Source organism: Canis lupus, chromosome 32 (genome assembly GCF_011100685.1).
Source record: "Canis lupus familiaris isolate Mischka breed German Shepherd chromosome 32, alternate assembly UU_Cfam_GSD_1.0, whole genome shotgun sequence".
Classification (NCBI taxonomy): domain Eukaryota; kingdom Metazoa; phylum Chordata; class Mammalia; order Carnivora; family Canidae; genus Canis; species Canis lupus.
This window is the reverse complement of record NC_049253.1, coordinates 9,654,043-9,678,114: the sequence shown is the minus strand read 5'-3', so window position 1 is coordinate 9,678,114 and position 24,072 is coordinate 9,654,043. Positions and strand designations below refer to the sequence as shown.

Here is a 24,072-nt window from a genome sequence, read left to right as displayed (position 1 = left end):
AATCAGGACATTGCATCTCTGGTCAACCTTTACCTGTTTTTTATATGGAATTCTTATTTTAAATTATGGTCATAACACTTCTTTTAAATGGCTTAACAAGGAGTTAATTAAATAACGCCAGTCTCATTTGCATAATACTGTTTGGAATAATTTGTACAATTTCTTTAAAGTGTTGACTAGCTTTCTGTTAATAGTGAGAGAATACGACTGATGCCTTAGTTTACATGCATCTCACATTCTGTACAATTAAATTTCTACCTTTTATTTAGCTCACCTTGTTAGATGGGGATAAAATGGTCTTGTTCCAACTTAATAGGAATATTGCAGAACTGGTGAGGAAATGCCGAAACTGCTTTGATAATCTTACTTGTGTGTGCCTGGTTATTATATTAATTAAAATGTCTTTTGTGAGGAGCACACAAGTGCATTTTTAGTCTTTAAAAGAAGTTGATTTGCAACCTGACAATGTAGTTAAATTCAGATTCATTGTGAAATATAAATATTTTAGAGTAGAAAAAATTAGTACTTTTCCCCACTAACAGAAACATTCTGTTGTGCCAAAAACGAAAGCAAGCTATCAGACTTCTGAGGTCAGGACAAAAAGATAAAGTAGCCATTTTTCTAAAGGGCTCCCACTGACCCAAAATAGGATAACCTGAGCAGCCAAAAAAGAAAAATGACTGCAATTGCTTGAAACATATTGAATATATAAAAATCTCTGAGTTCATAAAGATAATGAGAAAAAGAAGGGAGTGAAAGGAAAAAAAAAATCTCAAAACTCATTTGTCACTATCAGAGGTAGTTGGTGCACCAAACCGGTACTCTGGAAATGGCCATTTAAGGAAAGAAGTTAAAAAAAAAAAAGAAAAGAAAAGAAAAGAAAAGAAAGAAAAGAAAAGAAACCCTGCTTATCTATATAGTTCCCTACATAAATTTTATTTTAGGATACTCAAATGGCCTGAGTTGATGAAGAATGCTTTTCAACTAAGCAAAAGAATTTTAGTTAATGTGGACAAAATAAAATGATAACATCTCAATTTTTAATCCCTTAATAAAATAAAAGATTCAGGCAACTATTATCAGAATGGATGGCAAAAGGATTAAATGAAAAGCTTTATAGAGAACTGGACATTTGAAGGATTTCTAAGTGCCAGTCTACAACATATGCTGGGATTGGGGCAGGGGGTTGATGTTACAGAATGGGGGCAGATTGCCATTTGAGCCACCTGGATGATCTGAGACTCTCTAGAAGTGAGGCATCCAGACATTGCATGCCTCCTTTACAAATACACCATGCCTCCTAAGATGTTCTTGCTGAAAATCTTAGGCTTGAGTATAATGAAACTTTAAGATCTGCTTTCTTATTTATAGGCAATACTAAGGACAGAGAAATAAGTTAAATGACACCACAAGCTAAAAATCAGAGAATCCAGAATGTGGGACATTTCATAAGACCATTGGCCCTGTTTTTCTAATAAAACACTTGGCATGGAAAAAAAAAGTAGGAGGAACTATCTGTAAAAAGACATTTTGGAGATAACTAGGAAAATTTGAAAAATGGCCATTAGATGGTAATAAGAAACGGTTAATTTTGTTAGGTGTCGTAATATCAATACTGGGGTTATGTAAGAAACATGTCTTTTTTAAAAAAGACATGCTTCTTGAAGTATGTAAGAATAAGATGTTGTAATGCCTGGGATTTGCTTTAAAACAAACATGGATATAGCAAAATGTTAGTAAATGTTAAATCTAGATTGTAGGAATATAGGGCTCATTATACTATTCTCTTTACTTTGATGTATGTTTAAAAGTTCTCATGATGAAAGGTTTAATCAGTAGTTAGATGCAATAAAATTACCTATGAATTAAGCCCTGAGGAACAGTTCAGAATATAGAAAAACTTCAAGTTGTTTCTTAAAATGTACATATATATGCAAATGTGGGACATTTTTGGAAGAACTAAAATAGCTTTTTGGATATAATAAGGATGTTTCTTGAGAAACAACCTATATGTAATAAAAGGAAGAAAAGGAGAGAGAAACAGCCTCTAAGACTCTATTTATTGAGGATACTGGCTTTATTCTAGTTTCAGGGCTGGACATTTGATAAATCCACTGAGAGGAATTGGAATTTTGAAAGAACCACGCCACTTTAATTAAATGCAGTCACTGTAACATAATTGCAAAGTAATACAGAAAGTACACCAAAATTCTAGACAAAGAAAACCCCTTTTAGTGGCATTATACCTCAATTTAATGAAGTTTACATAAGTCCCATAGTTAAAGCAAAATCTATAACCTAAACTTCAAAATGCAGTCCATCTAGTTGGAATGGACAAACAAGCAAATGGGTTTCCTTCCTCAGCACCAGTGCACCTTTGACGATTCATACAGTTCTCCTCACAGCTCACTAAAGACATTTCCAAATTAAAAGTTTATTTGTGAGCTTAAAGTAAGTGAATCAGTCAGTCTACATTGAATGATGCTTAGAGATTAATATTTCATTTGCTTCTTTTGAATGACAAGTACATATTTAATCAGCTTAGAATTTTATATGTTTTAGGACTTTTTAAAAAAGATTTTATTTATTTATTTATGAGAGACAGAGAGAGAGCGAGGCAGAGACACAGGCAGAGGGAGAAGCAGGCTCCATGCAGGGAGCCCGATGTGGGGCTCAATCCCGGGACTCCAGGATCACGCTAAACTGCTGAGCCACCCAGGAATCCCGAGCTTTAGGATATTTTGAATATAATCGTCAGTTCCGAGTTGTCTGTGTTTCTGGAGTTAAGTTTCTTTTACTAGGAAACTTCCCAACAAGGGACATGTTCTTGACAGACTTGCCTATCAGAGCCAAAAAACAAATAGGCCACACTATTTTAATTAAGATGTTTAAATTTAGATGTCTGTGTTGTATTATTAGTCCTGGCAATTTCAAAATGTATTAACACCAAAAAAATGATGTTTAAGCTATGAAGTGCAGGGACTCATCTCTATCTCCATAAGAATTTTTTTTATTACAATATTCATGCTTTGGTGAAAAATGATCTTTTAGGACAGGTTACAATAATATTTGGTCCCAAACAGTGGATTCTTACGTGAAAGATATTTTCCTCTCAAGGGTTTTGGCTAATCATGAATGAATACCAAAGGAAACAAAAATGTTAGAAAGAACTTTACATTTGCTCTAGTGGAAATAAATTGCCTCACATCTCATTCTCTTTTAGCCTGAAAAAGATACTTTCTTTGTTTATAGACTGTATTTTAATGTGGCAATGAACGGGGGCACCTGGGTGGCTCAGTTGGAAGAGCTTGGGACTCTTGATCTCAGGATTGTGAGTTTGAGCCCCACACTGGGTGTAGAGATTACTTAAAAATAAATAAATAAAAATAAGAAGATAGTGAAGTTCTATAAGCAAATTTCTCAAAGGTCATCATGAAGAATAAAGAGAAACTCATGTATACATCACCCAGAAAAGAGAGAGTAAAAAATAACATTAGCAATAGTGGTAATATTAGCTAACATTTACTAAGCAATTACTTCATACCAAGGACTAGGCTTGCGCTTTACAGGGATTATCTCATTTAATCCTCCTGATAACTATGTGCAGTAGGTGCCATTAATTCAGATGTTTAAATCTTGCCCAGATGAAGAAAAGAGGTAGGATTGCTAAATAAATACCCCCAAGCAGGTTATTCTGTATGTTAGTAAATTGAACACCAATAAAAAAAAATATATAAAAAATAAATAAATAAATAAATAAATACCCCCAAGCAGATGGCAAAGCAAAGCAGTTGAATTCCAGAGCCTAGGCTCTGGAGTCCTGACAAGAATTTTTGCTAGTCACAACTGCTATATTACATGAAATTTTAACATTTCCAGTAGAATGAGTAAATATGAAGTAAACAAGCAAATAATCTAAGAGCTGAAAATACAGTTCAGCCCATTCATAAGTATACAATGATAGAGTATGAGGACTTTCCCAATATATGCCAACACACACATTTATAAACATACACACTAAACACACAGTATGAGAGAAAAGTGAGAGCTCTAAAATGATACAGATAATGGCCATGACTATGTACTAACATTTATTTATCCTTTTGACAAATAGCCTTGGCCTTGCAAAAGATAGCAGGCAAACTCGATTCCTGTCCTGTAGACAATCTATTTATTGAAGATGACTGACTTTAAATAGTCCACAAGTCACTCATCCTTGAATTACTGTGATGAAAAGCACAGTGCCTAGAGAAGAAAATGCAAGTACCCTAACCTGTACTCTGAGGCAGGGGAAATGGACGCATGGTAAGGCGGTCAGCCAGAAATAAACACAGGAGTTCTAAGACATTATTAGTGACTTCCAGCAGTTTGCCTGTTTAATTCCAAAACCAATTTTTACTGGAAAGAAAAAGATTGTTTTTACTATGTATGCATTTCATTATTTATTTGTGCAGGTGGCAGGGATGCCTGGGTTGAGTTTAAGTGAGTCACAGAGATGTCTGGACCTATGGATGCGGGCAGGTAACAGAGTCTGCAGGAGAGTTGGGGAGCTTCTTGAAAAGGAAACTCTACCTGTATCCTCTGCTAAGCTTGGATAAGCGTGGGCAAGTCTGGGGAGCAGATGCGAGGGCCACAGGGTCCATTTACACGGGGCTATGCACTCTCCAGGGACAGTACTTACCCAAGTGGAGAAAGAAACCAGGTTCATGGGGCTCAAGCCAGGGGAAAGGTTTGCCCATGTGGAGGAGGAAAAGACATTCTGATGGCTGTTCCCCCGGTGCCCCCCTGGAGGCGTGTCAGGCCCCGGAGGAGAGAAGGGGCCAGCTTTCTCACATGGGCCATGTGACAGAGAGGAAAGAGGTGTCTTGCCCCAAGGCAGAGCAGAGGGCACTCTACTCTCCTGAGGGGTGGTGGGTGCCTGCTGAGAACTGCTGAGCCTGTTGTGCATCAAGCAAGATTTCAGAGCCCAGCGGAGAGATACAGTAGCAGCTGAGCTGTGTGGAAACGGGAGGGAGGGAAGAAGGTGAGGTGGAAACGCCTGACAGAGGCTATGAGACTCCTCTTGGCAAGTTCCAGAATTAGATGCAAGGGACTTGGCAGGAAGTCAGAGGTCCTGCATCAGGAGAAGCTACAAACTAGTAAACAATTTGTCTCTCCTGGCTGGTGGGTCCAAGGGAAATTCAAGTTACAGGTAAATGAACAAATGAGTTGGCATGGCTGCCTAAGTCCATTTGGGAACTCAGGAAGTTTATTTATGTTGTATTGATTTGATTATTCTAAGCATACATCGAAATTTAGAACTGCTGCTAATGTGGAGACAAAGTGCTCGTTTTACAAAACTGCTCTGGAATTTTACAGTAATTCCCATATAACTGTGAGCCGTGGAGAATGCAGGAAGAGTGAACACTGTTTGCCTTCTCTTTGTAGAGAGATATTGGCTGCCTTAAGAAACACCCATCAGAGTTTTCATAAATAAAACATAGCAGAGCAACACCCAGGGGGGCAGTTCTTCCCTCCAGTATGAAAGGAATTAGTGTAGTCGGTAGAAAACGAGGCTGTGTATGAAAGCCCAGGGTGGAGCCCAGGGTTTTCACCCTGGAGGCCTGAAAATACCAAAGATTGCAGAATCCAGTAGTGAGATCGTAGGGGGTGGGGGGTAGGGTCGGGGCAGTGGTGTCAGGAGGGGCCTTCACATGCGTTTAACCCTTAGACTGTAGCGCTGTTTTCATAGCGAGTATGTGAATGATCTTTTCCATATAAATACGTCTTCTATAATGCATATATAAATAAGGTGAAATACCAAAGGTTACTTCCTTCAGTTATTATGTAGAGGTCGAACGAGAAGCAGGAGAAAATGTAAAAGATCACAGCACAAAATGGGATAGTGACTTAGATAACAGTCTCTTTACATCAGTGGGATCTGATCTTTTCCTGACCCAGAGCTTCTTTTCTTGCCTGGAGTCCTTTATGAGTGAGTGACATGGTGTTTCAGGACAGCATGGACTGAGGCAGAGAGCACAAGCGATCCTGTATATGTGTGTGCGTGTGTGCGGGATGCGGCCAGTGTGGCCCACCCCATCCCCCTGCTGTGCCCATGCCCCTGATCGCCACTGCTTCTCAGCAGGCCTCCCTGTAGTCTCAGGAGAGGGACTGGACAGTAACAGAGATCCTGCCCCAGATCTACCAGGCCTGGAGATTAATCAGCTATGGACTGACCAGTGGGGAGCTCTTATAGTTATTTTAACTGTCCTGACCACTGATTTAGGGCATTCATGGACTCCAATTAATCTCATTCATTTTGAAAAAGAAAAAAAAAAAAAAAAGCCAAGAGTGCTCATGTTGCTGAAATATTGGTATTCTGATCCCAATCAGGTTTTTCATTTCTAGGATGACTGGTGTAGTAAATTCCCTGGTTTTGAAATTACATTAAATGCAGCCTTTTTGCTAGCTAGGTAGTGATATAAAATGCTTGTATGTTTTAAAGCTTGCTTTATTAATTTCTGGAGCTCTCATTATACCAGACTGTATTTTTATCAGAAATGTGATGGTGAAAAAAAACGTGATGGTGCAGCCAGTCGTAGTGGGTTTCTGAGAGTGCTATCAAAACCAGAGACACTCCTTCCATTGCTTCTACTTTTCTCTCTTTTTAGTGAAGTTAATGAAAATACTTTGTGTGTAGCATGGGGTTACTCCTCCTGCATTTTGTCCTGAGTTAAGAACATACATGAAGTTGGTTGTAAAAGGAATAGAACGTTCCGTCTTTATTTACTCTGAGTTGATGCGAAAAGAGGCATGTTCATTGTAATTTGGCTACGGAAAATATCCCCAAATGACAGGTTCTTGGTTTTAAATTCAGATGCTGTAAAACCCTTGCTGTTATACACATTGTATAGATGCTCCCCAAACCACAAGGAATGCTATAAAATGTTTAACCTAGAGAGTATACGCTAAAACATACAAGAACATCCATCAGAAGTTGAAGGTCAAATTTTGGGATCAGAGTAGATGTGCGGCACTACCCTTGTCAATTAGCCCGTGGGTGTGCAGGTAATGTGCCTTTCTAGGAAAGAGGTGCTGTGCTTTCAAAATCTTTTCTGCCACATACATTTTGTCCTGAAACCCTTTTTCCAATGACATGGCAAATTGCCTCCTACTTTAATGCTGAGCACTGGAATTTAATTCATGTATACTCTATTTCTTTCAAAAGATTTGAGGGGCAACAATGAAGTTGAGGTTAAGATAAAAAAAGATGTTAGAATTCCATTCCTTCTACTTCTGTGACATTCGATCTACCAGGAAAATTTACCTCGTCTGTAAAATGAGGGATCTGACTTGGACTGTCTGCCCTGTGAGGGAGGACTGCTTCCGTGAGCTAATAAAGTCTGGAAAGCACTTAAGTTGTTCCGTGTTCAAGGACTCTGTGTTCTCGACAACTGAAGTGACCCACTACATCTCAGGAGCAGATTGGTGTTAAGTGTGGAACGACCTGAAACTTTGGAGTAGCCCGTAGTGCTCCAGGATGCCTGCCCCTTCTCAACTGGCCAGAGCAAGAGATCAAAGAAACCAGACACATTGTTTGGTTTTTAAATCAAAAGTTACGATTTTATTTTTAATTTTAATATACCAAGAAAAAATATTTCTTTGAATGTCGTGAAATAAGCACTTGAAAATAACAATTCCAACATTGCTGTGATTTGCTCTATGAGGCTTCTATGGGTGAACGTTTGACTATGGGCTCTGGGCCCCGGAAGAGGCTGAAGCTCCCAGTTTGTTTTCAAGTTAGCAGCAAGCAACCTCCGACCTGAACGAGCCCAGTCAGATCTGTCTGAAAATGATGTGCCTGGGGACCACTATTAGGCTACTTCTGGAGAGTTTTTGATCCTTGCCCACTGAGAGAAGTCTCAAGTGCTGCCAAGCGTTGGGAAAGTAGCAGTGTTTAAATACCAACGTGAGTCAGGACCCCGCAATCCTGGCCTAAATGGGTTGCAGTTATGGCTTGACCCTGACATATGGGACCAGTCTCTTTCATTTAACCAGTTGTTTCAGAAAAAGTTGACTAGAGTGTAGTTTGGGTTTGCAGTTCCACTGAAGTATACCTGACTGCAAGATTTTTGTCTGCCCAACAGGAGATCCAAATGCCCTTCTTAAGACCTTCTCAAACCCACACGAGTGTGCTCCCATAGTCTCTTCTGTTGTTAGAACAACTTCTGTTCCGCTTTTTTCTAAGTATAATTCTGGAGGAAGGGAAGCCTGGGGATTTTTTTCCCCTCCTCTGTGAGCCCTGAATTTTCAAAGTATCTGAGGATGAGAAGAGTAATTCAACAGGCTTGTGAATATTCTTTGATATTCGGCGCAGGTGTTCTTAACTGGTTTCTTTAGCTATAGATTCCGCCACATGGCAGGAGGAGGTTTATAATCAGGAGTCTGTCACAACTGGCATTCAGAAAAATGCCCTGACACTTGTTTTACTTAAGTGTTGGGTACCAGCAGACAGAAGCTGTTGGTTTATTGAAAAACTGGGACCTAACACTTCATACTGATGGTTGGCACAAAAGAGCGAATCGTTGCTTTATTAGCTCTCACTTTAGTGTGTTACGTACTACAGGCCAAACCCTGTGGGTCGATAGCAAAATCTCTTCATGATGGGTCTGGGGCCAAAGAATCAGACCTTGTATACAAAACAGAGAAAGACTTAACACAGGAGACAGTGGCTCACAGCACAAACATAGGCTCTATCATCCTGAATTGATAGCAAAGTATCATTGGAAACAAAGACTGGACTGCCGGAAAGTTCTGGGCTTTCATCATGAAATTTTTACACAATTACACTCTAGGGATGGAAACTTTTTCAGGGAAATAAGTGTGTAAAGGAGACAGGCATGGACCATCCACACACAACTTAAGAGTGCTGAGCTCTGGGAGGCAAAATCTACTGGATCTTCTCTATTCTATTAACAGCTCTCTTGAATCAGCACGTGGCCAATCCAACAACTCTGAGGGGGAGAAGAAGTCCTCAGAATGTGCTGGAGGGGACAGCTGTACGACACATAGTCTCTGAGGGGAGGCTGTTTTATCAGGATAAAGAAAAGATAGTAACCTGAGCATGTTGTCTCTCCCAGGTAATTTAGCAGTCTGGGAACGAGGCCAGACTTCTCTGGAGCATTCTACTCCATGTAGTGGACTCCAGGTGCTTTGTTTCTTTGATGTGACAGGTTTTATCATAAAGATACCACATCTGATTTTTTTTTTTTTTAATTTCTGAAGATCTCTTTCCCAGAAGTGTTCTTCCATTCAGTTCTGCAAAACCCCGACTCAAATGAAGTTTCTGACTCAGTCCTGAGCTACATTAGCAGAGAGGTGAGGAAGTGAGAGGGATCTAATCAATCCTTCCTTCCCCCTGAAGCAAGATATATGTGTGTATTATCCCTCCCCCCTAATTTTTATTGTAGAGTGTGATTAGAAGGAGGAGAGTAAATGATCTGGAATAAAAACCTCAATACATGATTTTAATTTGGCACTTTGGCCTAGCATGGATTTAAATAACATTGTAGCTACTCTTTTCTCATTAGCAAAACTAGAAGGCCCAGATAAAACCTTCGGTTCTATGAATAGAGCATTTTTCATTAGAATGTTTTTCATTGCAAATTCCTAGACTTGGGTTGATACTCAGATCAAATTGCATGCACTTATATATATTTTTTTCAATCCAGAAATGTTTTCACCATAATGGGATTGAAATGCAGTAGAAAATCTCCAACAGAAAGATAATCTACTGCAGCATAGTGGGGGCAGTTCTAAAAACTTGCCTGCCCAAGTTTTTCTGGAATGTTAACTGACAGTAGGATTATCTATGTGGCAGTCAAGTCTCTGGTAGGATTGAGATTTGCCATGGGCTAGTGGTCCAGCCTCCTATCTTCATATAATTAATTAAGCAATTAAGCTGAGATGTTAAAAACACTGTATTAAACCTGTAATACCAGAATTTTTTAAAGTGTTTTTCTCTCCTCCCACGAGAAAGGTTGGAAAAGCCTTTAAATATATGTAGCCAATTTAAAAACTATTTATTAGACATTCAACTTGTAAACAAAAATTCTGAGTTCTCTCACAGATGAACATAAGTATGAATCTGTATCAAGATAAAAGTGCTTTGGAAGCATTATTTAGAGTCTATTTAAGGTCTATGCTCATTTCCTCTTATTCTAACCACATTAAAGGATCAATGATTAATCAATGGATTCAGCGATTAAATTAAATCAACCAGATAAGCTTGAACTGGTCCTTCAATTAAACTCAAGTCAGCTGTTATTTGGCCTTTTCCTCATTGGAATTACTCTGCTCATTTTCTTATATAAGAAAAAAAGCTTATTGCACAGTATCTGTCTTTTCAAAGCTCAAAAACATTATTTGCATCCTAAGAACCTAGTAGTTGGTATAGCAGTACTTATCTTTTTAGCTTGTGTCAGTTTTTGCCCTAATAATCACAACACATCCCTCCATCAATTGTTTCACATCTATGAACCAATGTCAAGACATCACAGACTGTCCAAAAAGTTTAACACGGATGTGACAATTTCCCAACCCTGCAAAGCCCCATCCCCACCCTGGGGTCTATCAGTCATGACCTGGTTTGCATGGATTCTTTGCTCATTGTTCAAACCATTCACACAGAATGGGATAAAACTTTATTCTTTTAAATTCCACACATAAACAAGATGCTGAGAAAGCCCTTGTCATCTCTGACAGAGAAGCGGAGCAGCTCTGTTTCATGAATGACAACACAATTAAAGCTAAAATAATATAAAAATAATCTGAAAAAAATCCCTTTTACTGTACACTCTCAAATAAAGCAAGAAAGATAAACAACGGTTTTCTTTTTCTGCTAGCCAGAAAACGTGTTCCTATTCATTTGGGCTTTGAAGTTGAGTGTACCCCACATCCGCGTGCATGTATGTGTGGTGATGCATGTATAATCTATGCAGTGTAGCCGCTAATCATTTCATCTAGTTTGTCTAATCATGAAGCTACTTAACCAATTAGAATACTAGCATATCACATTGAACAATTTTACATAATTGCTTCTTTGAAATACTAGGAATGTTTACACATTTATTTGGCTTGTAAAGGACTGTATTACAGATAATATTATATTATCTAGCTTTCTTTCTTTCTTTTTTAAAGAATATGGCTCTTAATAAATTGATTTTGAGTTCCAGAGCAGAAGTCCCTTTTAAAAAAATTTCTGAAGCTGACTTGAAGCAAGAAGATCTTCTGATTTGGCCAAAAATATGACGAGTATTTTATATCATTTAAAATTTGAAGGATAAGTCTATAGGGGGCCCTTTGTTGTCAACTGTTCCAGCCAAACTTGCCATGAAGCATTTGTTGAAGTATCTCCACTTGACCAGCAGAGGGCACTTTACACACCTCTGCATTGCTCGGGGAGCAAATGCAGATGATGCGGAAACACAGTGTTCACCCAATATCAGGAAGAGCCCTGCAGATTTCTTTTTGAGATTCACAAAAATATAGAAAATATGGACTGTACAACAGGGTTTCATTTGGGAAGTCATGAGTGTGTATGTGAAGACAAATAGAGAGGGGGTATACATAGTGTGTCTGTCGGATTGATTGGCTCCCTTCTTTCCCCACTCTCCTTTTCCCAGCTCAAGAACGCTATGGGGCTGGTCCTTTTTACAGGTGGTACAGAATCCATTTTCAAATCATTTGGTTGAGTTTTAACTTTTCTATTTTGTATTTACTCTTCTGTTCAAAAGCCTGGGGCAACTGAACCAAGGAAAATTCTTTACAGCTCATTTCAGAGTAGAAATTACAGTGAAATTATCAGGAATGCTCTGAGCTGGAGCCACCCCTTTAGGACCTGGTCTGCACTGTTTCCATCCTCCCAGAAAGAACCTTGGAAAAATATCATGCCCGTTTGGTGCTGGCAAACTGGCTAGCCCGAGACTGTGTTAGGAAGGGAGAAAACACCAGTCATCTCTTAGCTGAAATACAATTGTTTACATCCGTTTTCACGAGAGGTGATTAAGACGTCTTTTCTCACGAGGGGCTACAGCTACTAACCTCTCTTAAAAAGGCTTTAATTTTTGCAAAAGCATTACGGTTCTAGATATCCACCCTGTGTCTCTTCCATTTTGATCTGTTCTATTGGCTCCAGCTTAGTGTCAACAAAGATTAGAAAGGATTGTGTGGGTATGTGCTCGCACAGTTGCTTAAGCAAACTTCTTTCATTCTTAGAGAAATAGAACACTTAGTACATATGTTTTCCCCATAGAGTGTTAATAGCTTTTGTTTACCTTCTAGTTCTTTCTCTCTGTGCCTCTGGTTCACTTTTGTTCTCCTCTGTCCTAGAGCTGACAGGTAAGGAGGGAATGGGGTTTCCCCAGCAGCAGTCCTTTGAGACGGAGGTGTCCTCAGTGAGTCCTCACCCAAAAAGGATCATAAAACTTACTGGGTTAAGTCAACCTTATTATCCCTAAGCTGCCTTGGGTTTTGTGTCTGCTCATGTGTTTTGTTTTGTTTTAGCTGCACCATATGTGATTCCTTGTGCCATTTTCTTTTGTCTATTGTTTTTCTTGATGACCCTGAGCTATGGCTTCCTCCTCAGTTCCAACACTATTCAGCCTTCGTTGTTTTCCTCCTCTTGCCGATGTAGGCCTCAAAGAAGAAGTGACAGAAGAGCACAAGGTAGCTGAGGTACATGAGTGAGGACCAGAAGATGTTCTGAAAGTGAGAGTGACACTGGTCATGCTGCATCCAGTAGAAGACCAGGTAGTTAATGACACAGCCCATCAGCATCTGAGTGATCTGGGACAAGGTGATGAACATGGCAAACTTCCGGGAAACTCGGAAGCCAGCCGCTCGCAAGGCATAGTAAGAGTACATCACGGCGTGCACGCCGTAGTTCATGGTCATGAACCAACCACCCCCGGCTACCATGTCCTTGTAGGAGTACCAGGAGTACAGGAGCACAGTGATGTGGTGGTACCAGTGCAGGAAGATCAGCTTTTGCTTCCTCAGAATAATGAATATTGTATCTCCTGAAAGACAAAGAAGGGAAAAGACGTACGTGAGCCCCTCGGCGGTGACATAACGATAATTCATATTTCCACGACGAGGTAGACAGCTTGAACTAGTCCTTGACAGGGAGATGGGCTGGGTTAGAATCCTGGACTGATGTCTGCTCGCTCTGTGAGCTTGGGCAAGCTACTTATCCTCACTGTTTTCCAGTTTCCGTAAAATGGAGGCAACAACAGTAGCCTGAATTGTCTGAGGACTAAGATGTGTCTGAGGACTAAGCAGTGTGCCATCTTGGCCCGTGGAAAAAACACAGTAGATGTGACTTTTAGAAAAATGGCTTTACACAAAATCTTATCGGTCTTTGATCTAGAAGGGACATTAGCAATCACGTTACCCGATTTCTAACTCGACAATAAGGTTTAGGAAATATTAGCTGGAAGACTCAAGTGACCTCTCTCAGATCATCCGTCAATAAAGAGAAACAGATCAGAATTCAAGTGCCCAGCAAAAGGTTCACAGGCCGCTCTAGAGTCTCTTTCTTTGGTATATGGTGAAAGCTACCCCTAAAAAACCTATCTGTGTGAGCGCCCTGTAAAAGGTGAAGCCTTGGCAGACACTTGGCAGTCAGAAAAGTGAAATTGAAACAAAAGGCAAAAATAGAAAAAGAGAAGAAAAGTCACCTTCTACCATATTTGCTGAAGATAGTAACCTGAGTATTTCATACCAATGAATCGAGTGATAAGAACTGAGAATGACACATTTTTGTGAAGTTAACTGTGAGAAAGCTTTCCGGAATCTTTATTAATAATGTTCTTTTGAAGAAAAAGACCACCATTTCTCAGGTAGGAAATTTATGTTATAGAAGCTAGAATTATGCTCAGGTAGGTAGATGCTATTTATATGTAATGAGTCTCTAAAAAGCCTTAGGGATATAAAAAAATATACTGTAGAACACTTATGTACAAATGGATGAAGAAAAAGCAAAGTAACACATGTACACAATTCCATTAATGAGTATGAAAAAAGGAAGAGACATGGGGGACAAAATAGGACTTATGCTCCATTATCTTTGCTATCTCTGTGTTCTTCTCAGGTATGGGAAAACCCAATCTCCTTCAGGACTTTTGGTGAAATCACACTTGATTAGTTTCTGTACAACAAGGAGAGCTAGCAGGTCCCTCTTCTCATTCTGAAATCTAATTAAACACAAAGGGAATTAGTACTTATCCTTGTCTTATCCCTCATACTTCATGGATGCCCCAAAACATTTGGCACTAGGAAAGGTCAAGGAGTGCGAGGCCTTGGGAAGTGTTTTAAAGTTCTGATGGACATGGTTGGAATAACACAGGTGGTACCCCATTCCATTCAGCAGGAGCTATCTGTTTCTCTACTGAATCATTAAACGTTATTACTTCATATTTGTTTAAAACAGAAAAGGAGAGCTACCACCAGTTGCTGCATTTCCAAACATGTTTATTATAAAATTTCCTCTGAATTCCTTTTCTCCCTTGTGAGATGCCTGACATATGCCTATAAATGTCAGACAGACTGATCATGATTGATGGTGATAGTAACTCTGACTTGTGTACGTCAGGGATACAACTGGTATCAGGAGACCTTCTTAGTGTTCAACTGTGCTATTTTTGTGTGCCTGTCAAAGAGCCACCATTTCTGTGTAATTACTACTCTGTGCCTCCCTTTGCTCAGTAAACTATAATGTAGACACAATTATTTCAGCCTACTTTTGTTCACAGTGGAGAGAAGGTAGAAGTCCAAGGAATTACACGATATGAAACAAATTCAGTCATTCATAATTGAGAAGATGTTTTTTTTTATGAGCCTCTAAGCATGAATGAAATGTATAAGCCACACAATATCCACATGCATTGTATTAAGTTATCTGCTATAGAGAAATAAGTCTCTTATCCTTTCTAATTCTTTAGATTTAATTTTACCTATCATCACCCTTACATTAAAACTTTATTGTCTAAAGAACAATTTGAGTGTGAGGAGAGTAATAGGGAACAAAAGATACACCTATTAGAATGGGCTAACCTGGAATGAAAAGCGGAACCTATAATTCTGGTATTGAAACTTGTATTGTGTTTTTCCTGTTGGCCTGAGTAGGGGGTCTCAGATCTCACGAAGAGGGGGCATGAATGAGACACATTAGGCCTTTCCATTTAATATGAGGGAGCTGGAGGTGAAGGACATGTCATGGCTTCATTTTTTTTTGAAGATTTATTATTTTTGGGGAAAGAGAAAGAGAGAATAAGGGGGGGTTAGGGGCAGAAGGAGAGGGAAAGAGAAACTCAAGCAGACTCATGCTGAGCACAGATACTGACATACGGTTTGATCTCACAACCCCTGAGATCATTACCTGTGCTGAAACTAAGAGTTGGACACTTAATCGACTGAGCCACCTAGGGGCCCCAATGTTATAAGGTCTTTAAAACATGAGATCTTTGAGTTCCTTTAAGAATTTTTTTCTGGAACAGACATACAGGATGGCAGGTGGAGTAATGAAGAGGGGTATTTTTCAATAATAGCCCTAGAGCCTTTCAGGAACACTATTCCAACGCCATATCAAGGTTACTGTCCCCAAGAAGGCTGTTGATGTAGGGAATGGTAGTTTCCACTGGGTAAGGGAAGGGGAGACTGGTGAGGTTCCAGAAGGGCCTCTTAAGACATCCTATGTTGTTTTTGTTGTTTGTTGTTGTTTTTAATATTGCAGCTGAGATGCATCAGTCACACAACCCTGGAAGTTATACACTATTTTTCTTCTGGGGAAACTGCATAATATCGCACTTGATTTGTCATGAGCCAGTCATACCAAGATATGTATTTACAGGCCTGCCAAAAGCTACTAAATGACCTAGAAATGCAAACCAAAGATAGGGACTGTGTATTTGATGTTGGCCAACCAATCTTTCTTGGTCAAAGGTCTGGTTGGCATTATGGGAAGAATGTTGACCAACAATAAGCAGTGGGACTTTTGACTCTTGAACGATTCGGCCACGTCACGTATTTTAGTGACCGCTGGTTCATGTTTTCTTTACCCCAGTCTCTCTAACTTTTGATTCAGCCTTTTTCGGCCAAGAGCCAGTGGGCAGGGAGAACATGGTATTCGCAGTCCAAGTGTCCCTCTTAAACTATGTACCTCTAGTCCATGTCCCTGTTAAGTTCAGATGTCTGTGCCGCTTTGAAGAAGTCAATCAGCATTTAGAAATCCCCAGGGCACTCACAGTAACCAAAAGGCGGGGGAGCCCACTATGTGTGGTTTGTCATAGATGGCTGTGCCCCTCTTCGCAGAGTTAGCTGGAGCTCTGCTGAGTCAGAGTTTCAAAAACAATGACAAGCTCAACTGAGCAAGGACCTAGACTCAGAGCAGATGTTTCCAAGTATTAACAAAAGCAAATCTCAGCAGGTTTTAATATGATTCAAACAGTAGGCGCGCAAAGATTTTGGCACACAAAGCAGGTTGGTGGTTCTCTTCTCATTTGTTCTAATGGATCGTAACTCTATAATTCACTGAAATGAGCTCATTGTTTTCTGCTGAAACAGAAAGCCCTTCTTGCTAATAAAGAGTTCAGTGAAGGAGGAATGGTGATAGTGTTTTATGGGTAGTGTCAGTGGAGAAGATGAAAAAGTGCTAGAGAAGCATGATGGTGTTGATTGTGCAATAATGCAAGTGTTCTTAATAACACAATCCTGGACACTTAGAAATGGTAAATGTTATGTGTATTTTGTCTGCCCCCCTCCCACAAAAAAGTATAGAGAAAACTGCAGGCATGCAGATTTTGGTGGGAAAATAGAGTTTTAGTATTGAACACAGAAAAACTATTCCTTCTCACAAGAACCTTCTCTTTCTGCTGTACAGAAGGGAGTCTAGAATCTTAGAGTATTGTAAAACAGAACTTAGGACCTAAAAATAAGAAAAGTTCTCAATAATCCAAGTGGGTAGATCTTTCTTAATTAAATAGTAGCAGCAATGTCTTCTAGGAGTGAAAAGACTGAAAAGGGATTTAACTTCCAAAATGAACAAAAAGGCATCCAAGAAAATGTGTTCGCTAAGTTAGGGCTAGGGGCTGGTTATCTCTGAAGCACTCAAATGGCACTGATTTTTGGATCTATTTTGATTCAGCAGTTTAGTTTGGGAATACTATTGTCAATAAGCTCCAGAATACTTGAAAGAAAATAGGCATATCTTAAAATTGAAGAAAGGGTACTCTGACCATGAAAATACCTCTAAAATGAATCTGAAACCACATAAAGAATATCACTAGCCTCATTAAAGAACTAGATCAAGTTTAGGATTTTATTTTTTTTCCAACTCTTTAGCTCATTGTCAACACTTCAATCCTATTATTTTAACTGTGAAGAAATGGATTGTTTGATATCCAACCTACAAACCACTATGGTGAGTGAGGCTTCTTAGGGAAAGGGATTATCAGAATAATGGCACAAGGGACCACAGAACAGTTCCTTCTGGGCTCGAGAGGGAATAGAATTGTGTTCAACTATAATGTCGACATTGGGGCAGAAAGGAGTGGCATGTCTGGATCTTGATTAAATTAAGACAGGTGATTAATTAGCAGGATCCAGACCAACACTCTAACAAGACAGAGGACAACAGCCCAAATATCTCTAAGGGTTTCACTAATGGCTCATATCTGGAAATCCTAACTCTGTCCGCCATCCTAAAACTTTGATGTCAATCTGGAACAGAAGATAGGAGGACAGACAGTACAGGTCTACTCATGTCTTTGAGGAAAAATGACCACTATGAATAGGTTGAGGTGGCTCTTCAAGAAATCATTCTAAAGGTAAAAGGGATTATTTTAGTTTCAAGTCCCTCAAATACAACTGGATGAAATTCAGAGCACAGACAAGAAGCCCTTGCAAGGAAAAGGATTTCTAGAAGCAAAGAATGAGAGGTTCCTTTTTTGCGATTTAAGGTGTTAAGGGCCAAAAGCAGAGAGGCACCATTGCTAATTTTTTTTAAAACTGTTGACAGTAGTAACATAGAAATTGTGAAAGTGTTCAGTGGTGGCCTGTAGGGGGAGTCACATGTTTCATGCCTTTATTGTATTCATGCATCTGTAGTCAGTACTGTATCAAAAAAGATGAGGAGTATAATAAAGATACTTATTATACAGCAAAAATTAAAAGTCAGAGAGAGGTGATATTTCTCATAGTGAATAATTCTCAAACATTAATAATGCATGAATTTTAAAGAAAATGTCATAAAACCCCAATAGAATACATGAGAATACATGCTCACATTCTCAGACCAACAGTTTGAGAAAAAGTAATCTGGTTCAGAAACGCTATGAATCTAAAGAATCATTATGAAAGAAATATATCTGGCAAGACTGTCTTTTGTTCCATCTATAAATGAAAACACAGAATTTAAATGTTCCCATAGAATTCTGAAATTCCTAAAAACACATCTGTCTTAGGCACTGTCTATAGCTCCAAGTTTAAAAAACATTTTTCTAGCCTAAAATTTGGCAGCTTGTGCTCTCAATTCAAATAGGAAAAATAGCCTCCTGGGGCCTGGCTCATACAATTCATATCCTAAATTTTTTTTTAGAGGAATTAGACATTCCATCCTAGCCCCTATTAAATGCCTATTGTAGGGGTTTAAATATGTTAAGTGAATGAATGACTACATCCTTACAAATCCATTTCAATCTAAGTCTGCTTTCATGGGCTGTGTGTGTGCACACGTGCACACACAACGGTGATCTAGTTATTTTGGACTGTAGAGGAACCATTTCCATACCCTTGCTCCTCTTAGCAAAGGTTTTCCGAAGTCTTCCTTTGCTGCTCTTCCCTTGACTTTGACTTGGGAAAACAACGGTCAAACCAACTGCCCGCTCTTTGTAGGCAGCAGGTGTACAGCAGCTGGTAGAAAGTGGATAGGTTGCCAACCTACATATCGGAGAAATGTCATATCTTTTGTGAACTGACACAGGACATGAACTAAAGATACTTTATAAAGAAAGACTGTGGATAGTTCGTATTGTATGTGGCTTATAAGGAAAGTACAACCTCTAACCCCCTTTTTAGGAGAAAGAGGAGAGGGAACACAATCTATAAGTCTTTTGAACTAAATAATACAATTCTTAATTCCCAATAAAAAATTTAAAAACTCAGAGAATCAATAGGTGTTCCCTAAGGATATATACGTGTTTGTGAGATGCCGGCCAGTACTGCTCATGAATGAACCCAGAGTTTATGATCACCAGCAGATCCCTTTCTCCAGCAGTAAAGATGTTTTCCTGGTGAACCACATTCATATCGTATCCCTGCCACTAATTTGTCACTGTTTGCATGAACCTGAACCACACTCATATTCAAAACCATTAAAGGGCTAAAGGAAAAACCTTAGGAATCTATGTACATAGCCAGGATTTTTTATTCAGTTCTAGAAGGAGAGCCATACTCCTCTTCTCCAAGGCCCATCTCTTGGATGATTCAAATCAAACAACACCAGAAACCAGCCCTTAGCATTTGTTAATTAGAACATGAGGACACCCAACAGAAAGCCTAGTCTCCTCATCTGAATCCTAAGGCCGGGGTGAAAGACTGTTTCCACGTGGGACTGGGAGAGAGCTGCATTGCGAATGGATTCTCCTCCATATTCTCATTTTAGCACAGCCGTTGGTGTGCCGGACAGAAGGGACTGTGTAGATTATATATGCCCCTGGAAGGGATTTTCAGTAGTGCCTGGAAGTCCACACGCTTCTGTAAACTATTTTGCTCTTTATATACACGATGTACAACTGTCAAGACGGAGAGAAGGAGAGGAGAGAAAAAGACTGTGAAAAAGTTAATCAAGCACTGAAATTCATTAATTATAACTTTCCTGCAACCAACAACACAGGTTGTTGTTTCCTGCAACAAACAACCAAATTGTTTCTTTGTTCGTTTCAAAATAAATACCATGGGTGTGTAGCAACCAAGGGGGGCAGGGGGTGGAAACGGAAGGAGAGAAGACACTCACCTAGTTCGGGTGCTTTGCTTAGCACAAATGCATAAGCCCAGAATTTGCTGACAGGTCCATTGTAAAAACTCTGGTCACAAACTGACTGCTTCAGGCCTTTGGTCATCAGAATGTACACCATATAAGCACCAGTTCGAAGAGCACCGAATATACTTCATAATGAAAAGAGAAAAGAAACAACATTCAGGAAAAAAATTTCATTTCTGACATTACCCATACTTAGAAGACTGTCTGCCACTGATGGGAAAGAGATATACAGATGATTCATATTCATTTGCATTGATCCAGAAGCATCATCAAATGTTTTGTAAACAAGAGCAACAAAACTTCTCAGTGCTTTATTCTGAAGACCATCCATACACGGTGCTCCTTGCTCCCCATCGATGTACCAAAAAGAGGTCACGGCAAAGCAGAATGGATTCAGGGCAGGATCGAATGAAGAAGTTAGTGACCTTTATGCTTCAGCTTGAGAACTCTCCCTTAGGGATGAGATGGGATTGGCTGAAAACTCTTGGAACGATCAAGCCTGTCCTATGTCTAATCATTTTCGAAGCACCCCCCACCCCCCGTCCTGCTCCCAGCTTGATTGCCTGAATACCTGTTTGCTTCTCTCAGCCAACTCTTCCTTTACATTTGGACTGGCCTTATCAGCGTAGACCTCCTCAGCTACCTATCGTTTTGGACCCCTGCAGGAGCCTCTAAACCACAACCATCATCGGTTCCCCCCTTATACTCTCTGATCCATCTCTCTCCCGGAAGCCAGCAGGAGAAGCTAGCTCTCCACTCAAGTTCACTCCTCCTACTAGTGTAACCACATACCAACACTGTTCGAACCCTGTTCTTCCAAGTCCCATCTCGTGTTTGCCTCCACACAGGCAAGGTACTCAAAGATAGCTGAAAAGTAAACTGACTTATGGCTTTTTTATCAAGGAACTGCCAAGGAAACAAGAGAGTTCAGAAATGTGTTGAGCTCAATAATGCAACCTGGAGAGTGAGAGAGCTTTGCAGCTGGAACAAGCAGTCTCCATTCCAGAGTGATCCCCTAGGCATATGTCCTAGAGCACGCAGACCACGCTCATGACTGGAAACAAAGTTGGCTGACCGCGTGGGGAGCCGTCCTTGGCCATCCTTCTTCTGGCAGCATCCCTTCAAGGGTCTAAGTCAGTTAGGAGATTAACCAGTAAACAGCTGTTGCAATGTGCAGCAGCCTCACCAAATTGGGACCAGGAGTTTTCATCTCTCTTCAGAGGCATTATTGTTTATTTAACATTTCTTAAGAGTTGCTTCAGAATAAGTCATTTAGGGACGCCTGGGGTGGTTCAGCCCAGGGCGTGATCCTGATCCTGGAGACCGGGGATCGAGTCCCACATCAGGCTCCCTGCATGGGGCCTGCTTCTCCCTCTGCCTGTGTCTCTGCCTCTCTTTCTCTCTGTGTCTCTCACGAATAAATAAATAACATCTTTAAAAAAAAAAGTCATTTACTAAGGCCATGGGGTCCACACACATGCATCCACCAACCAGAACTAAAGATCAACTTTCCATAAAACCAAGGTAATAAAGTTGCATTCCTGGCAATTGTTTATTAAGTTGGGACTTTGTAAGTAGTTTCTCAAGTGATGCACAGCCTACATTAAATGGAGTTACTCTTTCCAACATATAAAATGATCCTGCATAGGATTTTTGGTGTCACTTTACAGTTGTAGATCCTATTTAATCCTTTAGTAGCTTCCTGATGCCTACAGAATAAGAACCGCACCCCCCCGCCCCAACTCCTTAATAGGACCTACAAAGTTCTGAATGGCTTCTCTGTCCTCAGTCTCCACCCTTCGCACCCGCTATTCTCTTCCTGCTCGGTGCAAGCCAATCATTCTAGCACCTTCTTATTCTTATCCGTTCTGTTTCCTGCCCAAGGAACTTTGCATATATGTCCCTCCCAGGGAGCTTTTCTCCCTGTTCACCCCAAGGCTGTTCCTTCTCACTTTATCTCAAAGAAATGTCCCCTCCTAGTGGAATGACCTGTGTCTTTATAGTCAAAAAACTGTCCTAACTGAAGAGCGGAGAACTGGATTTCATTGGTAAAGTCAGGTAATGGAGATTTTTCTGTCTTACTGGAATTAATTTTTTATGTGTTGTCTACCTCGTCGGATGATGGCTAAATTGTAATATGAAAAGTTGCCACCATTACCAAGTTAAGGTACTTGGCACATTGGACCCTTTGTGCTGCTATGAAGGTAACATGGAAGTATGGATGTGGACAAAACTAACTCAGAGAGGATGGCAAAGTATTCCTGCAAAATGTGACCGAGCTATGGAGTTAACCAATCTTTCAATGACCCTATTGCAAGGCTTCTTGGTTTTGATAAAACTTTTTTATCGTACAAGCGTTTGGGGTTCTGCTTTCAATTACTTGCACTCCAGGAGACGTAACACACAAGATCTGATTTTCAGTAGATCTTTGAACACTAGTTAACATTTTGTGGCTATGCAATGCATCTAAGTCAAAATACTGCTGGTCAGCTACTTACTACATAAGTTATCTGCTTTCCATAAACCAGTGGGAAGGAAATAAGTCAATGACTTTTGAATAAGCCCAAAGCAGAGAAACACACAAGTGACACAACTTTCAGTATGTATCACTCTCTGCTCATTAGTCCCTGGTCTAGGACTTTTCTGAACCATTAGCATATTGTCTGAAAGATGTGATATTATAAATTGTACTTTTACAACAGAGTTATTTTTAGCCATTTGGTGTTTTTTTTTTTTTTTTTTTTTTTTTTAGTTTGTTGCCTCCAATTTTAGTGGTTCTGATTTCAAAATGACAATTTTCTCATTTTTTCAAAGTAAATAAGTAAAATTCTCAGTAAAAAACCAGAACCACTAAGTAAATTTAACGGTACAGCTCATACATGGTCATTTATAGTTTTATATTTTCAGGTAAGTGGAAGGGGAATGTTCTGTTCAGGCGTTAAAGATTGGGGTGTTGCTTTTGTTTTTTTGTTTTCTTCATTCTGTGAACTAGCTAATTGTAAGGAAATAGTGTAAAAACTCATCTTCATTAGTAACCAATTTATCACTAAATCACATCCATCACTGTTGTTGAATGTTCAAAGACTGAAATGGATAAGAAAATCTCTTCACTAAAGGAGCAGAGTTTAAGCTCAAAAACAAAATAAAACAAACAAAAAACACCCAGAGCTAACGCCAGCCCACTGTACACAGCAGGTAGAGCCTCTCCTCTACTGTGTTTTGCTGCTAGACTCTGTGCTTTACACATGATCAGAGTAGACAGTGCCTCTGGAATAGTCACTGTCCTTTAATCTTCTTGAGTCTCAAAAATCGTTGCAGTTTATACCCGATTTCTTTCTCTCTCTTTTTTTAAGATTTTATTTATTCATGAGAGACACAGAGAGGCAGAGGCATAGGCAGAAGGAGAAGCAGGCTCCATGCAGGGAGCCTGATGCAGAACTTGATCCCAGATCCCGGGATCACGCCCTGAGTCGAAGGCAGACGCTCAGCCTCTGAGCCACCCAGGTGTCCCTACACCCGATTTCTTTAAGTATTGGCACAGTTTAATTTATTCTTTCAACTGTTAAACTGTTTATTGGCAATGTCCCCGGTGCCGGGGTGATAAGAATCAATAAGTTTACTCTGGCTGGTGGTGGTGGTGGTACTGGAAGACTTCAGACGAAGTGGTATTTGACTTAGAGACAAATAGGTGTTTGAAGTTTGGAGGTCAGGGTACAAGGAGGTCATCAGAGCACCGGAGAATTAAAAATTTCGATATGATGTTGCCACAATATTGCTGGCAACAAATGTATAGCACATATTATTGTCCCATATCTGGACATAAGCCTCACTCCCTAAGCTCTGAACAATAAGGCCGACTCAGAACAGAGGACAGTGCATTTTTCAGGGAAACCGTCAGTGCCAGCCATCGGGCCTATGTGTCTGTGGGCAAAGGCGCTTTGTTGTGATGTGACAATGCTCCTGCTGGGGAGCCGTCAGGGAGCTACTTAGCCAAA

General features: G+C 39.9%; 1 protein-coding gene across 3 annotated transcripts in view; it reads right to left on the bottom strand.

Annotated features, from left to right (window-relative positions):
* Positions 1 to 7,575: 7,575 nt before the first annotated feature.
* Positions 7,576 to 24,072, bottom strand: part of ELOVL6 (ELOVL fatty acid elongase 6) — a 141,033-nt gene continuing 124,536 nt past the window's right edge. For all 3 annotated transcript variants that reach the window (XM_038581902.1, XM_038581901.1, XM_038581900.1), the window contains exons 4-5: positions 20,051 to 20,202; positions 7,576 to 13,058 (exon numbers count right to left, since the gene is read on the bottom strand). In XM_038581902.1, the coding sequence (XP_038437830.1) occupies positions 12,634 to 13,058; positions 20,051 to 20,202 (577 nt within the window). In that variant the 3' untranslated portion in view covers positions 7,576 to 12,633. The remainder of the gene's footprint in view (positions 13,059 to 20,050; positions 20,203 to 24,072) is intronic.